A 14,844-nucleotide genomic window follows, 5' to 3' on the forward strand; every position below is an offset into this window, starting at 1 on the left:
AGAAAACCCTTCAACAGAAGATGTAGCAAATCTTTTAATATGTAAATCAAAATCTAAAAATACACCCCATATTTCAGTATGTACATGTCGATGTCATCGCGTTCGCTGCTTCGTGTGTTCCGGTTATATGTCGATGACATCACGACGCAGCCCGAGGCTATTTGGAGAGGACGTTGGTCGCCACGATGGTCTCGCCGTGCTGGTTCTTGGCTTTACAGACGTAGCTTCCGAAGTCGATGGTCTCCATGTCGTCCACCGTCAGGACGCTCTGGGAGACCCGCGTGGTGTGACTCACGCCCCTGTTAACCAGCCGCCAGGAGGTCTGGACGTGGACCGGGCGGCGGCCCTGCACAACAAAACACACATCTGTTACCGCCAAAAAGCTCCCTAAAGCCCTCCTCCACATTATGTGTTGGGTTTTTATTTTTATGACCTCACTTGAATATGTGAGCTTCAGTGCAGAATGATGAATGTTTGGGGTTTGTTTGTTTTCACATTCACCTGCTGAAGGGGGGACGTTTGATTTTAACACCTGGACGTACCGGCACGAGTGAGGAAGCCAAACAGGCATCAAAGCATCAAAAGTACTCGAGTTTTGTTCATTAAATTTGTTAATTAAAAAATAAAAAATAAAGATCATCCATCAATGAAATAATAATAATTACTATAAAAAATAGATAATTATTCTGGTGGCACTCCAGACTTTTTTCTTTTCTTTTCTTTTTTAATATCATTAGAACAAATTGGTATAATATTGGAAAACAAAAAATTTAAAAAATGTGTTGCAAAGACAATTATCAATTGGTAAATTAAATGATTACATTAATATCCTTTTATCCATGATATTTTACATTTTTAACAGAAAATGTAATAATAAATTGATTATTCTCACTGCTCAATGAAAGAATTATAACTGATAATAATAATAAATCATTTATATAAATACTAATAATAAATACATAATAACAGCATTGATGTTTGGATGTTTGAGTCGATAACGTTTCCCTGAATATGATCTTATATATAGTTTTGTCTGTGAAGGCAGGTTGATGACTGTCGCCTCCTCTCACCTGACCAGGATAAGACCAGGTGAAGCTCACGTCGGCCTCCGGCTCCCCCAGCACCGTGCAGGTCACATTGACGTTGTCTCCTCCCCCCACGGACTCCGGAGAGGCCTGGAGGCTCACGAACGGGGCCCCGCTGGGAACTGGAAAACCGGTGAAGAGGTGTGAGTACATTTAGATGGACGATTTAAAGGGTTAAACCTCCGTCACTGAGTTCAGTTTCCTCTCAGGCTGCTGGTCAAACATGCCACGGGAGCTCAATTCCACCCAAAAAAAAACACAATTTCCATTTTCATAAATCCACTTGTCGTCCTCCAACAACCGAACTGTGTTTCCATTTCAGTTGGCGAGCGGCGAGGAAGCTTTCGACAGAGCTGTGACATACAACCTCTGTTTCCTGGAAGCTGATGACGTCATCAGCTCGTGATTCATGCTTCTAACCAATAAGGTGACGTGGTGAACACATATATGATGACATCCTTACCCTCCACGTAGAGCAGCTGGTACTTTGAGGAGATCTGAGGCGTTCCCTTGGTGACGGCCTTGCAGTAGAAGACGCCCTGATGCTCGGGGCTGGGGTTCTGCAGGACGAAGCCCTTGGTGGGGTCGTAGGTCACCTGGGTCCCGTTGGTGGGGATCTCCTCCGGAGGGACCTCCCTGTGCAGCGACACCTTGGCGTGGGGGTCGGTGACGCGGCACGGCACCGTCGTGGGGCGGTCGGGGCGCAGGTACACGATCTCGAAGTGGATCGCCGAGGGCACGAAGAGGTTGTCTTTGTCTGGAGGGACGGAGGAGCAAGAACGTTACACGATTTCACAATATGTCATGAAAATGTGCTTAAAACTAATTTCATTTGGAAACACAAAACTTATTTTGAAACAAATATTTGTATTTCATCACGGGAAGAAAATAAACATCGGATTATGTTATGTTATCCAGTTGAACTTTAAAGCACATGCTTAGAAGCTCAGATAACAACACACACAGAGGGACAGCGACTTCATCATCTGCTCAGGTAGACATCACTCCACCTTATCTTTACAGAGCAAATAGTTGTTTGACGCTATGTTAGTGCTCTCAATGTCGTATAGTGCTTCTTTGCTGTTATTTTGGATTAGCTTTGAAGCTAATTTTTCCATTAGCTTTAAGGCTAATTTAGCTTTAAAACTAATACAGGCTTCACTTAGCCTAAATGTGGGCTGAACCTAAACGTTCTATTTCTGCATGTTGCCTTCTTACGTATTTACTTAAAACATATCATGTGCATTAGAAATAATCATATTTAATGTGACATCATCTTTATAAACACGCCTCCTTGCTCATCTTAGAAAATGCCGATGTAGCGTGCGATGTAAAGGACTCACCTGTGAAATAGACGTAGGAAACGTAGGCGCGTTCGTGGTCCTTCTCGCACTCGGCGCCGTCGCACACGATCACCCAGCAGCTGTAGGGCCCCGTGTCGGCAGCAGAGGGCGCCGTCAGGATCAGCTGACTGTACTTGTCGCTCTGCTTGATGCTGGAGGCGGGAAAAAAACCCCCCCAGAAAGATGAGGTTTTCACGCTCGCTCACGACAACGACGACGTAGAGCGCGACGAAGCCCCCCCTTACCTGAGGCGTGAGTCGTTGAAGGTGTCCAGGTAGGTCGGGTACGACCATCCGATGGAGTTGCCTTTGCAGCGCAGCTCCACGTTCCTGCCGGGGGTCAGCGTCGTGGTCTGGCCCAGCCGCAGGAAGCGGCCCTTGTCTAACACCTGCGTCAGCAGCGACGGGCCTTTCCCTCCCACGTCTTTGGGTTTGGGGTGACGCAGCTTCGCCCGCTTCCCGCCCGGACGGATGCGGTTCTCTCCCGCGTCCTTCCTCCGCTTCATTTGCTGGCAGTCACCTGGTTGCACAGGAGTCAAGTCATCAAAATCATCATACAGACTCGTTCTTTACCGGGGTCCGGACCAGGGTCCAGGATCTCCATCCAGAGAGAGCTGCTCTTTGTTGCGTTCCTACGCAGCTGAGGCAACAGTTGAACAGGAAGTGAGAAAATACTTGTTACTGGCACAAAATGTCCAGAGCCCAGCCCCTCTTCCAGCCGCTCTATGTCTCTGCAGAGAACGTTTGAAGCATTGAAGACAAAAACAAAGCTTTTAAAAACCCAGTCTGGAATGAAGATGTTAATGAGAGCTCCGAGGAGAGGTCAGCAGCAGAGGCCAGCTAATGAGAACCGCCTGCTGGACGCCTCACATGCAGCTGGTTTGAGTTGCTCTGCAGAAATACTTTTGCACCAAAGCACTCTTGACTTCTCTCATGCAATGTTTTCACCGTTTATATCGTAGCGGATTAACTGCGTGAAGAAAGACGATTCCTGGTGAACCTCAGAGACCTCGGATTATCTAATCCTCCCACGGCCTCCAGGTTCCTCCTGATCACAATAACACATCAGGGTTTTTTGCTTCGATCGCAGATCTACCAGACAGATGCGGAGACTTTTACTCACCGTTTTGGAGCTCCACCCAGAGCAGCGCCAGGCAAAGCACAACCCAGAGCTTCATGGTGCTCCGACGGGATGATCCTGCTCCGTGGGACTCGCTGGAGGTTTTGGTGAAGGGGGGGGGGCTCAGTTTAGATTCCCAGCTCCATCCTCACAGACGGGGAGGAAAAACTGAAACATTCAACTTCAGAGCCGTCTGTTTACTCCCTCTCTCCTCAGACCTGGAGGGCAGAAGCACAGACTCTGGCGCCCTCTGCTGGACCTCGAGCGTGAATCATCATGCTTTTTAAAGGAGAGCATCACACTTTTTTTTTTTTTCACCCTTCCTGATGAAAGAGTCCTTTAAAGAGCTGGATCAGAACTACACAGCTGTGCGTTCTGGAGGAGTTTCACAGGTTGCACCATCGTCTTTAGTGATGTAGCAGCAGGGCGTAGTCCTCTACGTGATCCTCTACGTAGTCCTCTATATAGTCCTCTACATAGTCCTCTACGCAGTCCTCTCTATAGTCCTCTATATAGTCCTCTACGTAGTCCTCTACATCCTCTATATAGTCCTCTACGTAGTCCTCTACATCCTCTATATAGTCCTCTATATAGTCCTCTACATAGTCCTCTACATAGTCCTTCACATAGTCCTCTACATAGTCCTCTATATAGTCCTTGATATAGTCCTCTATATAGTCCTCTACGTAGCCCTCTACATCCTCTACATCCTTTACATAGTCCTCTATGTAGTCCTCTATGTAGTCCTGTATATAGGACCCTCTCATTGGACTGAACTAAAAGGAATGGATTAATGGCCACATGGGGGCGTCATCTTCACCAAAAAGGAATCAGGTCTTTGACATATTTTCTCTCAGATCTCCTGTTAATGAACAGACAAATAGAACTGAATATCAAATCCCTTAGAAATAAAACACCAGACACGTCTTACTGGAAAATACATTTACTGTACTTTTGCAGTTGTTAACATCAGTGTATCAGGACACCACGGCTACCACGGTAACCTGGAAGACTCTACTGGTGTAGAGGTCCAGTCCAGCAGGAGACCTGCTCTAGCTTCTGGATTTAAGAATAAAAGCTTAATTATGGCATCATTTTTTATTTTTTTTTGGGGGGGGGGATATGTTTTAATAATTTTAATAAAAAGCCAATTTGTACCGTTAACCAGAGTCCGCTGAGCCTCATGAGTAGAAGAAAAACAGAGGAAGGAATGTCAGCACTGAATCCTCCTGTTATTAAGAGACTCCGGTCAGTTTAAAGTAGAAACACGAGAGGGGAAACCTGGAAAAAAACCTATATATATATATATATATAGTAATACTCGTGACTGTGCTTGATGTGAAGTACTCTGGTAAAGACAGAATCATTTCATCACAGTTATAATGACAGCATTTGCATCGAAACATCAGACCAACAGGAAAATACAGCATGTCGTAAATCTGATCGTGGAAAAATACAACTTCTAAAAATACTTATTTTTTTCATATTGTAACAGCTTATAGATAATAACACACCCAAGCAACAAAAAAGTAAGCCTGTGTTGAATGAAGCCACCATGACAGCAGTGATTTATCCGCTCTGCTCCACCTCCAGCACTTTGTGTGCTTCCATTCCAGTCGGGACATGTTAAGTGCCTACAATTCTACTTGACTTGGTCTAAAAGTGACAGCTTCTCCTCCTCTAAAACAAACTTTACGTTAACCTAAAGACACAGCGGGTGCTTCTACCACACACATAGCATCGCCTCTACAATAGTAGTTACACAATCGGTGTATCGAAAGCTAAAAAATAATACTCTGGACGGATAAATGGATACAGATACATAAAAAAACACAAACCGGCTTGAAGTTGAACAGAAAACAACGAGGAGAAAAAAAAGTAAAACGAACATCACCCTCCAGTGTGTTACCTGTCTGTTAAATTCTGTTTCGTGCCGTCCGTCGCCGCGGCGACAGAGCGGCTCCCCGCCACGTGGCCGCCGACACAGAGTTCTGATGCCGCCTTCGCAAGGCAGGATGTGCTTGTGACGGCGGCGTTTTTGTCTTGCGAACGGGTGCGTTCAGTGTGCTTTTACATCTGTCGCCTCACAGAGTCTTTGGACGCTTCTAACAGCGGCTCGTCTTTTCCGGGCAGATCAAACTGTCCTGGTCTTTTCCCGCCGCCGCCACGGTGTCGGCCCGCTTCTCCCCCGCGCCCGTCTTCTCCTGGTCTTGGGCGCCGGCGCTGTTCGAGGGACCCTGGAGTTTGCGCTGGCGTTCGACGCTGTGCCACATGCCGTAGCCAAAGTAGATCAGGAAGCCTGAGGGAATCAAATATCAATAAAACAGGCGGGAGCAGTTAGCTTAGCTTAGCTTAGCTTAGCTTAGCTTAGCTCGTCCGAAATCCAAAATCCATCCACCGGCATCTCTAAAGCTCATTTATTAGCACTTTATATCTTTGTCTAATCTGTGTGGGATTATCAGATATTGCTTGGCCAGGAGATGTGGTTGCCTGGCAACCTGTTACCGCTCACGGCAGATCCAGATCCAGGCTAGCTAGTCTTTATGCTAAGCTAAACTAAGCTAAACTTAAATGAGATAGAGCCAACTGTCTCCTGCCAGTTGCTTCATATTTAATAACAGTTTTTAATTGATCTTCTCATCAAACTCTTTAAAGAAATAGAAGAACAGAAATAAGCAATAAGCATATTTTTGGTCTGCACACATTTGCGCCATACTTATACATCTTTTGCATCTTTATTTATTGATATTCTGATTGTGGATTCAATATTTAATAAACCAAGAATATGATTACAGTGTCGTTTAAACACTGGAAATTATTTCATGAGTATTAATGTTTTGGGGGGAATTTAAATTATGTAACTCAGAGTTTAGTGGAGTATAAATGATGATGAGTAATTTGTCTTTGTGACGGCTGTAACAGAAGGAACTCACCCACGGCCATCCACACAGAGAAGCGGATCCAGGTGTCTCCGCTCAGCTGCACCATCAGGTAAATATTGACAAATATGCTCAGAATGGGCAGGTACGGCAGCAGGGGGACCTGCCGCGGGGAGCAAGAACAACATTCAGTGTGGTTGTGTTGGACCAGGTCCCCATCCCAGAATGCAACACTTGAGTGAGCTGCCACGCACCATGAAGGAGACCTTCTTGCTGGTCTGAGGCTGCCTGTAGACCATGACGACGCAGCCGCTGAAGACCAGGAGACACGCGGACAGCGAGGCCAGGATCCAGACCTCGGCGGCGAGGATGGAGGGGATGTGGTACGTGGTGAGAAAGCTGACCACACACACCACCAGCACTGTGGTTCAAACACACACACACACACACACACACATCGTTAAAGACGATTTGGTCTTCCGACTCTCATCAGGGAAGATCGCCATGGCAACTGATGCTGCACACCTTGTTGGAGATCAGAGATCAGACCCACTGGCCAATCAAACATCGACAGTGAGAAGATATGAGACTAATAAGAAGGTCAAATGAAATGGACTTATAATATCACTTTGGAGCACATAAGATCTGACTATAATACGCTACATGTGTGTATTATATTAAATTAATTGTATTTAATATAAAACAGGATGTAAATCAGTATTTATTCTTTTGTCATATAATTTCCTCAAGGGGAAGAATGAAGTATCTTCTATCTATTTATCTATCTTCTATTTTATAAGACGCCTTCATTCAATGCAATACATAAATAACTATATTCAGAGGTTTGAACCCTAAATTAATAGTTTTGTTTTGATTTAATTGAAATAAACGGATAAAAAGGATGCCGAAGTAACTACATAATGATGCTGATTTATAAAAAGTGCAAAGTCATGGTTTGTTAGGTCTTAAAATGCTTGTTTTCTGAATGGAGTTTGGTTGATGGGTGCTAGCTGCTCCATCAACACCTAAAATAAGGTCTTCTAGACATAAATACAGCAGCGACCTTGTTGTTTGGACCGTAGACGGTCTCTGGTTCCTCCACATAGTCTGGTCTGGTCTCTGGACTAATGTGAGCCACTATCGTAGACCACTGGGGGGACCACAGACCGCTACCACATGTTTGGTCTCCATTCCTGACAACAGGAGGAGAATCTCAACGCTGATTGGCTTCTGCATCTTTGCGTTGACTTTGTATGGAATCACGCCACGTGATAAATCCCCTTGGCGTTTGGCGTGAACACACCTTAAGGGTTAGTCAGACCAGATCCCCCCCTAAAGGACACCCGGGTGTGCTGAGCCGGCTTACCGAGCACACAGATGGACATGTTGACCACGCTGGAGGAATGCTCAGACGGCGAGGCAGGAGGGTGCAGGACGGCCTGCAGGGTGGAGCTGCCGCCGTTCAGCATGTTGAGGTGGGACTCCGACTCCGTCAGGTCGGACTCTCCCTCCTCCGAGGACAGGAAGTCCCTCTCGCTGGTGCCTGGCCGCCGCCCGAGGGTGTCTGGCTGGTACCTGCATGCGACAGAGGCGTCGAACACTAAAAGGTCACACGTCTTGCATCTCACATACAAGCAGCCCTTTGTCCAGCCAGGAGCCGCTTCGATTGCGAAACACGTGTACGCTTTTACTTCTACAAAACAACCCGAGGGCCGTAAAACCCATTTAAACCGCGTGTTAATGCCGCTGCGGTGATGATGAGTCAACTGGCCGAGGTGTACGGCAAACGCCTTCATTCGCTACAAGCAGCCGCTTCACATTCACACAATGGGAGCATTCACAGCTCTTACATCAGCAGTGTGATGCAATAACACATGTAATCATACCTGTGGGTTTAAAAAAAGAAGCTGTTTCACAATGTTGCATAAATACGTTTTCTTAGTTATTTTCACCTGAGAATGAGCACGCACACGGCCACCAGGGAGTAGGCGAGCAGCGTCCCGATGGACATCATGTCAACCAGCGCTTTGAGGTCAAACAGGAAGGCCATGATGGCTGGAGCAGGAATACAAGTAAAGAAATGAACACACGTTCTCCTTTTAAAAGAGCATTTAGAAGAAATAGGATCATCAACATGACACAAAAACATTTACACCCACAAATGTAAAATTCTTGCAATTACTGTCCAATTAAAAAGCAGATCGTCCAACGGACGGACGTGGACTCGAGTGTTTCCCGGGGGCCCGACAGCTGCGATCGTCTCCACGGCGAGCGTTGTTTGATCTGAGATTCCCTCGCCACGTATCTCAGCACCGGGCTGCAGGACGGAGCTGATCTCCAGCAGCACAAACACTCGCCCACCGCTTCAAAAACACCGAAGTGACCCCCTGCCCCCGGGTGCTGGGTCCCTCCCCCAGAGTTCACATCTGCCCAGCACTTCAACCGGGTCAGGTACGTTGTCATTATGTAATTCTATTTTCACTGTCCTGTGGTCAGAATTGTAGTCCAACCGTAACCACGGCAACCGGCAAACCCCCACGTTTCCAGCCGTTGTGCTAAGCTAAGCTAACCTGCCTGCGTCGTTTGATCTGCACAAAAACGTGTAAAAAAAAAAAATCTGGTTTCCTTTCACTCATTTGCGCATTTTGAATTATCGCAAAGCAGAAACAAAGCAAAAGTCTATAAAAAAGGAAAAAAAGTTTGAAGTGGGGGGTTTGGCGGGAAAAAAATGATTGGTGGGCTGAATGGGTTGTGGAAGCGCTATCGCTGGGTAAATTCTAGCGGATCTTTTAGTTGCCGTCTTATTGGATAATTGCCCCAAAAGCTCGTCTTCGTCTCCAGGCAACATCAAACACAACAGATAGCGACCGTTAACTTAAAGCCTTACTGATACACGTTTCCTCACATGCGTTGGAAACACCATCATTCCGTTGAACATGCAGCCACCACCACCACGTGCACAGATGAAGAACCCCAAACAAGATCCACGACACCAACCCCCCGCCTGAGGCGGTCCTGATCCCAGGAGCTTACCCGCGGTGGTACCCGCCGCCATGGTGGCGGCCACAGGAGACTGCCGCTTACTCACTTTGGACATAAATTTGAACAGAATGCCATCTCGTGCCATGGCAAAGAGAATGCGCGGCAGAGGGAACATGGAGCCCAACAGGCTAAGGGAGGAAGAGGGTTCATGGTTAAGTTGAGGGGCATTCTGGGAAGGAACAACATGTGTATGGAGGGAAAACCTCGACAGCTGGATGATTAGAAAAGAAAAAAGTAAAGGAGAGAGTGTTAAAAGAGTCAGTTTCCAGGGAAGAAAAGAACCAAATATGACCGTCTTTCACATTTGATTGGTGGAGAATAAGATTAGCGGGATTAATTGTGGCCGGACGCTCCCTTTGCTCTCACCTGCTACTACGCCCGAGGTCATAGTGGCAATGAGCGGGGTCCTCGTCTTAGGATTGATTCGGGCTAAGACTTTGAAAAGCACCCCGTCCTGTGCCATAGCATAGATTACACGAGGCATGGGGAAAATGGAGCCCAGCAGACTGCATGAGACAGCAGAGACATGCAAGACCAACACGTTAGTCAAAGACCACCAACAGTCACATGGTCACACTTCACAACGCTCTTAAAGGGACAGCTCAGACCCAGAATCAGAAATACACCTCCTACCCTCGCTGCTGTTTATGAATCTAGATTTATAAACACTACATGTAAGAAGGCAATATGCATTTCTGATTTTGCATTGAATTGTCCCTTTTTTTAAAAGTAAATGAATGTCTTTCTTTCCTGTTGGAGCTTGAAGATCATTTATTAACGTTCATCAACATAAATCAATGGAATCAATAGATTGTAGCAGCTTTTAAAAGCACATTAGCATCTAAACAGTGAAATATTTGTGTTTGAAAGTAGATTTTTAGTTGTTTTTGAAAGCTGGAGTCAATTTAATAGGGATTTCATGTGTCCTTGAATCAGTTCATACGGGCACCAGAATATGTGTCAAAGGGTTTTCACTAAAAAACAACTGCCGTGAGTTCTTCAAAATGTTGATAACATGAATGCAGACCCCACCAGGAAAGAAAGACGTAAGAATTAAGTCACACCAAAACCAAACAGGCACACCTTAAATAAGCAATTTTAATTGTAGTACAAAAGCATGCAGGTGTCTAAAAACAGAAATAATGGAGCACTATGTCCCATTAAACCGCAGTAATTAACCCAACAATAAGACAGATAGTTCACCATTACACCCATGTATAGCATGCATCAGTCATCATATTATAAATAACCCACGCCTTTCGTCGACCATGAATATGGATATTTTTTAGGAGAGCAGACCCGGTGGTTACCTGGTTGAGAGGGCACACAGTGACCCTGCAGCCACCACGTATTTGGCGGGGCCCCAGCCCACGTACTCGAAGGCCATGGGCAGCGGGCTCTTCTCGTCCAGCAGGTAGTAGGGCATCATCAGCGTGAGCGCCGCCGACACGCCGAAGTACGCCAGGAAGCACACGGTCAACGACACCACGATGCCGATGGGAATGGCTCTCTGGGGGTTCTTCACCTCCTCGCCTGTCTCACACACACACACAGGTAAGTAAGCTTTTTGGACAAAATCCTGCTAAATCCCAAACTGAGCGACAGCTCACCTGTAGTTGCGATGCAGTCAAATCCAACGAAAGCGTAGAAGCAGGTGGCGGCGCCGGCTAAGGTCCCGCTGAAGCCGAACGGCATGAATCCTCCGACTCCGTAATCGCTGCTCACGTTGGCCGCCACCGACAAGTTCCTGACAACGGATATCAAACGCTTTCATACCAACAAACGTGGGTTGAGAAGCATCGCTACTTCATGGGCGATTGGTTGAATTACCTCGTAACTATGGTAACGTTGATAAGGGATTCTTCCGATATCTTCCAGTTGCATGTGTCTCCTTTGACGAAGCCGGAGATGATGACGAACAAGAGCACGAGCACGTTGATCGACGTGAAGACTTTGTTGACCCAGGCCGACTCCTTCACCCCGAACGACAGGAGTCCTGAAAGGTAAGGGAGCCCAGTACAGTACCGTCATGTTATTGGTGTTTTAACATTTGATCCATTAACGTCCAGTAGTTACAATGTGTCTTATTATTATTATGAATCATTAACATAATATCAAGTTGCATCTCGAAACCCAAAAACGTAACACACAGCCATAGTGGAGCCAAATGCTAACATCAATATGCTAACAAGCGCACAATGACAATGCACAATGACAATGCTAACATGTGTTTCATACCACAGCTATACACAGATAGTTACAAACCTCTGTTTTTCTTTTAGTTTTGAACAGAAAGCAGGATTTAATCTAGATTTAATCTGATTTTGATGAACAGTTGCTACATCTTAAAAACAACCAGACACTAGTGGATTGTTTCTGGGCCCCGCTGATCTAATACAATCATTGCACTGGCAAGCCGATAATACAAAACATATGATAAGGTTTTGTTCAGTTTAAGCCTGAGGGTCATGTCCAGTTTATATCCCTGGACTGAATCTGACTTTGGGGAAATGAATATGAAGTATTCTCCGAGTTAACAGCTACTGAAGAGACTAAAACCCTTCAGCTACCACACTGGAGCTTCTCAGTGATCTGAGCTTGTAAAGAAACTGTAGTTGGGCGGTTTCCAGATGTGATTGTGCGTGACTGTGGGAAAGAGAAGCAGGGTGCTGCTGAAGACAAGCAGGACCATCAGGGGGTTTTTAAAATGGAAGGGGGTGAATGTGGTCTTGGCGTGGTCTCACACTGCCTGTTAAGCTCTTATCACAGTGTCCTGCCATCTCTTTATTGGATTTGGCCAGCTGTGTGCCTTTATTTGCTGCCTTACCAGAAAGCAGCAGTATCAGGCAGACGGCAAAGAAGTCGGGGTACTGAGCCAGACCAGGAGCGTTCATGCTGAAGTAAGTCTTGCAGAATATCTCTATGTGCCCTCCAATCATTTCATCGAATGTGCCACTCCAAGCCCTGGCAACCGAGGAGGTACCTGTGAGAAAGAAACACAAACCAGGACCAATCAGCATATTCTGTAAATAACATCCGATTCAAAAACGTGCTTTTACTTGTGGGGTTCCTCAAGGCTCCATCTTGGGCCCAATCTACTTCGTGTTGTATATATTGCCCTTGGAGACAAAACCTTTGCCATTCATCACTATGCAGATGAGGTACAAATATATTTGCCCATAAAAAACAGTAAGCCTTTGTAGCCTTTGCTCAGCTATTAAAATGACACCAAAACAGGATTGGAGCCCAACAGGCTAAGGGAGGATTGATTTAAACTTTGGATGAGTCTTCTTGGGCCTTAAGCTTCTCACATTCAAGCATTTGTCATTTGTGCCTGGTCAAGCATCTTTGACTCCTCCACATTCCGTAAACAAATGAGTTATTAGTTTTAGTCTAGGTAAAGGCCTATCTCCCTCCCAAAGACCTTGAGAGAGTTATTCATTATTTTATTACCTCTCAGCTGGACTACTGTAATTCTTTCTACGTGGGTGCACACCAGTCGTCTCTTCGCCAACTGAAATTAGTACAAAATGCAGCTGCCTGAAAACAGGATAACATGTCCCCCTTTTTGGCCTCCCTTCACTGGCTTCCTGCCTATTTCAGGATTGATTTTTAAGGTCTTGTTTTTAAGGTTGTTGGCAGACTGGCACCACCTTATCTTATCTAGCAGATCTAGAGAAATCAAGTTTGACTTGTTTTGGCTTGAAAGACTAACTCACCGATGACATAGGAGAGAATGAGGTTCCAACCGGTGATGAAGGCCCAGATCTCCCCTACGGTTACGTAGCTGTAAAGGTACGCCGAGCCCGTTTTGGGGACGCGTGCGCCAAACTCGGCGTAACACAGGCCGGCCATGACGGAGGCGAGGGCGGCGATCAGGAAGGAGATGACTATGCTCGGCCCCGAGTCTCCCTTGGCCACCTCGCCGGCCAGGACGTAGACGCCGGCGCCCAGAGTGCTGCCAACTCCCAAGGCGATGAGGTCGATGGTTCCTAGGCAGCGACATAGCTTCGAGTCCTCCAGGCTAAGGTCCACCACCTTCCTGCGCACCAGGGAGCGGCCGAACGACAGGACCTGCTCCAGCATGTCGGCACCTGAAGGCAAGAGAGAAGAAAAGCCTGAAAAAACAACTATTAGAAGAATTAGAAACTCCAGCTGCTCTACAATGTGAGCAGCTCTTACAACTCTTTTCTCTTGACAAGAATGCTGAAATGCCGGTTGTGTAACATGTGAAGGTTAAACAAAAGTGGGATCGGAGCCGTGAAGAGGGACGTTAACCCTACAAACGTGTGACGTGGGGTATAGGAACCCTGCCAAGTTCATACAGTCAGTGTCCCATTAAAATGCTTTGTTATGGTGCTGGATCTAAGTAATCAAAGAGCTGCATTCATAAGGGGACCATGAATGCACCACTAGAACACAATAAGGACATTCCAGCATCTCCTCTTTTTTTTACTAATTACATGGGGAAGAAGACAAACTGCAAGGTCTTCTTTGTTTGCATTGTCTTTTCTCTGAAAATGTCTCTTTTCATTAGACCGCTGGGGATCCCGCCTAACGTATTTGCATGAACACAATTAGATACATGAGGAATGAAATATGCCCCTCAGAAAAAGGAAAGCCCCCAGCTTCCTTTTGAAGTTAAATCTTCTCCTTTGAACCAAAAACTTCTGATTACCCAGACCGTAAATGAACGCTGACGACCGTCCCACTATGCATTGATCTCCGTTTAAGTGTGGTGGAAAATGAGTTTTTTGGATGTGACAGCTCATTAACATTACAATGTGGGCTGTAAATGCAGCATCTCCAAGGGTACAGTGAATGGGAAAGATTGCAAAGACAAGGAAAAGAATGAAATGTGAAAATGACATTTTGTACATCGCCAATACAAATTGTAGTAATTTAAGCTGCCATCATCTTCAATATATGTCGTTTCACACTGTACAGTGACATCTAGCTCATCCTTAAAGTCTGCAGGGTCACACCACACACAGCTTCTGCAGAATCAATTAAATTCCAGCTGTATTTATTGTAACTTTATGCAGAGAAACTTTATTTTGGAGACGCTCACCTACCTTGTTCAGATGACACTGTGAGGATGTGGTTCTTCTAGCTCACACGTGAAGGTTTAAAACTGCAGATAAGATCCACCACTCCCCAGAAAGAAGTCTGCTACGGCACCTTGCTCAACTCTAACTCATATGCTGGCATGTACACCGAGCACTTTTACGCCTCCCCTCTGTCCACACTGTTTCTTCATAGGATCTGCCCTCTCCTTGCCCCTAGACTCCAGCCTCCAGTCCCACCGCTGCCAGCAGAGTGACGTCCCCCACGAGCAGGGAGGCGAGAGGGGGGGAGGAGGCCTGGGGTTGGGGA

General features: G+C 46.1%; 2 protein-coding genes across 3 annotated transcripts; both read right to left on the minus strand.

Annotated features, from left to right (window-relative positions):
• Positions 1-21: 21 nt before the first annotated feature.
• Positions 22-3,705, minus strand: pdgfrl (platelet-derived growth factor receptor-like). Its single transcript, XM_084008966.1, has 6 exons — positions 3,551-3,705; positions 2,674-2,947; positions 2,429-2,580; positions 1,549-1,842; positions 1,071-1,207; positions 22-346 (listed from the first exon to the last, which is right to left on the minus strand). Exons 1-6 carry the CDS (start codon positions 3,603-3,605, stop codon positions 158-160), a joined length of 1,101 nt encoding a protein of 366 aa, XP_083865092.1. The 5' UTR covers positions 3,606-3,705; the 3' UTR covers positions 22-157.
• A 640-nt stretch (positions 3,706-4,345) lies between these two features.
• slc7a2 (solute carrier family 7 member 2) lies at positions 4,346-14,660 on the minus strand. Of its 2 annotated transcripts, none has more exons than XM_084010485.1 (12): positions 14,544-14,660; positions 13,188-13,562; positions 12,296-12,451; positions 11,299-11,464; positions 11,079-11,215; positions 10,779-11,001; positions 9,835-9,974; positions 8,379-8,481; positions 7,793-8,001; positions 6,681-6,847; positions 6,481-6,589; positions 4,346-5,846 (listed from the first exon to the last, which is right to left on the minus strand). In XM_084010485.1, exons 2-12 carry the CDS (start codon positions 13,552-13,554, stop codon positions 5,653-5,655), a joined length of 1,971 nt encoding a protein of 656 aa, XP_083866611.1. In that variant the 5' UTR covers positions 13,555-13,562; positions 14,544-14,660; the 3' UTR covers positions 4,346-5,652. The 2 variants fall into 2 exon arrangements, with proteins under 2 accessions (XP_083866611.1, XP_083866612.1); XM_084010486.1 differs by lacking the exon at positions 9,835-9,974 and adding an exon at positions 9,460-9,596 and having other exon boundaries at positions 4,348-5,846; positions 14,544-14,659.
• Between the last annotated feature and the right edge of the window lie 184 nt (positions 14,661-14,844).

The sequence above is a fragment of the Eutrigla gurnardus genome, assembly GCF_963514095.1.
Source record: "Eutrigla gurnardus genome assembly, chromosome: 5".
NCBI classification, from domain to species: domain Eukaryota; kingdom Metazoa; phylum Chordata; class Actinopteri; order Perciformes; family Triglidae; genus Eutrigla; species Eutrigla gurnardus.

Coding starts and splice junctions, on each gene's coding strand:
- pdgfrl (XM_084008966.1), bottom strand. CDS start 3,605: ATGAAGCTCTGGGTTGTGCTTTGCCTGGCGCTGCTCTGGGTGGAGCTC. Junction 2,581..2,673: donor TTCAACGACTCACGCCTCAG/GTAAGGGGGGGC, acceptor TCCCGCCTCCAG/CATCAAGCAGAGCGACAAGT. Junction 347..1,070: donor CCTGGTCTTATCCTGGTCAG/GTGAGAGGAGGC, acceptor TTTGTTGTGCAG/GGCCGCCGCCCGGTCCACGT.
- slc7a2 (XM_084010485.1), bottom strand. CDS start 13,554: ATGCTGGAGCAGGTCCTGTCGTTCGGCCGCTCCCTGGTGCGCAGGAAG. Junction 11,465..12,295: donor CCTGATACTGCTGCTTTCTG/GTAAGGCAGCAA, acceptor CTTACCTTTCAG/GACTCCTGTCGTTCGGGGTG. Junction 8,002..8,378: donor GTGTGCGTGCTCATTCTCAG/GTGAAAATAACT, acceptor TGTCGCATGCAG/GTACCAGCCAGACACCCTCG.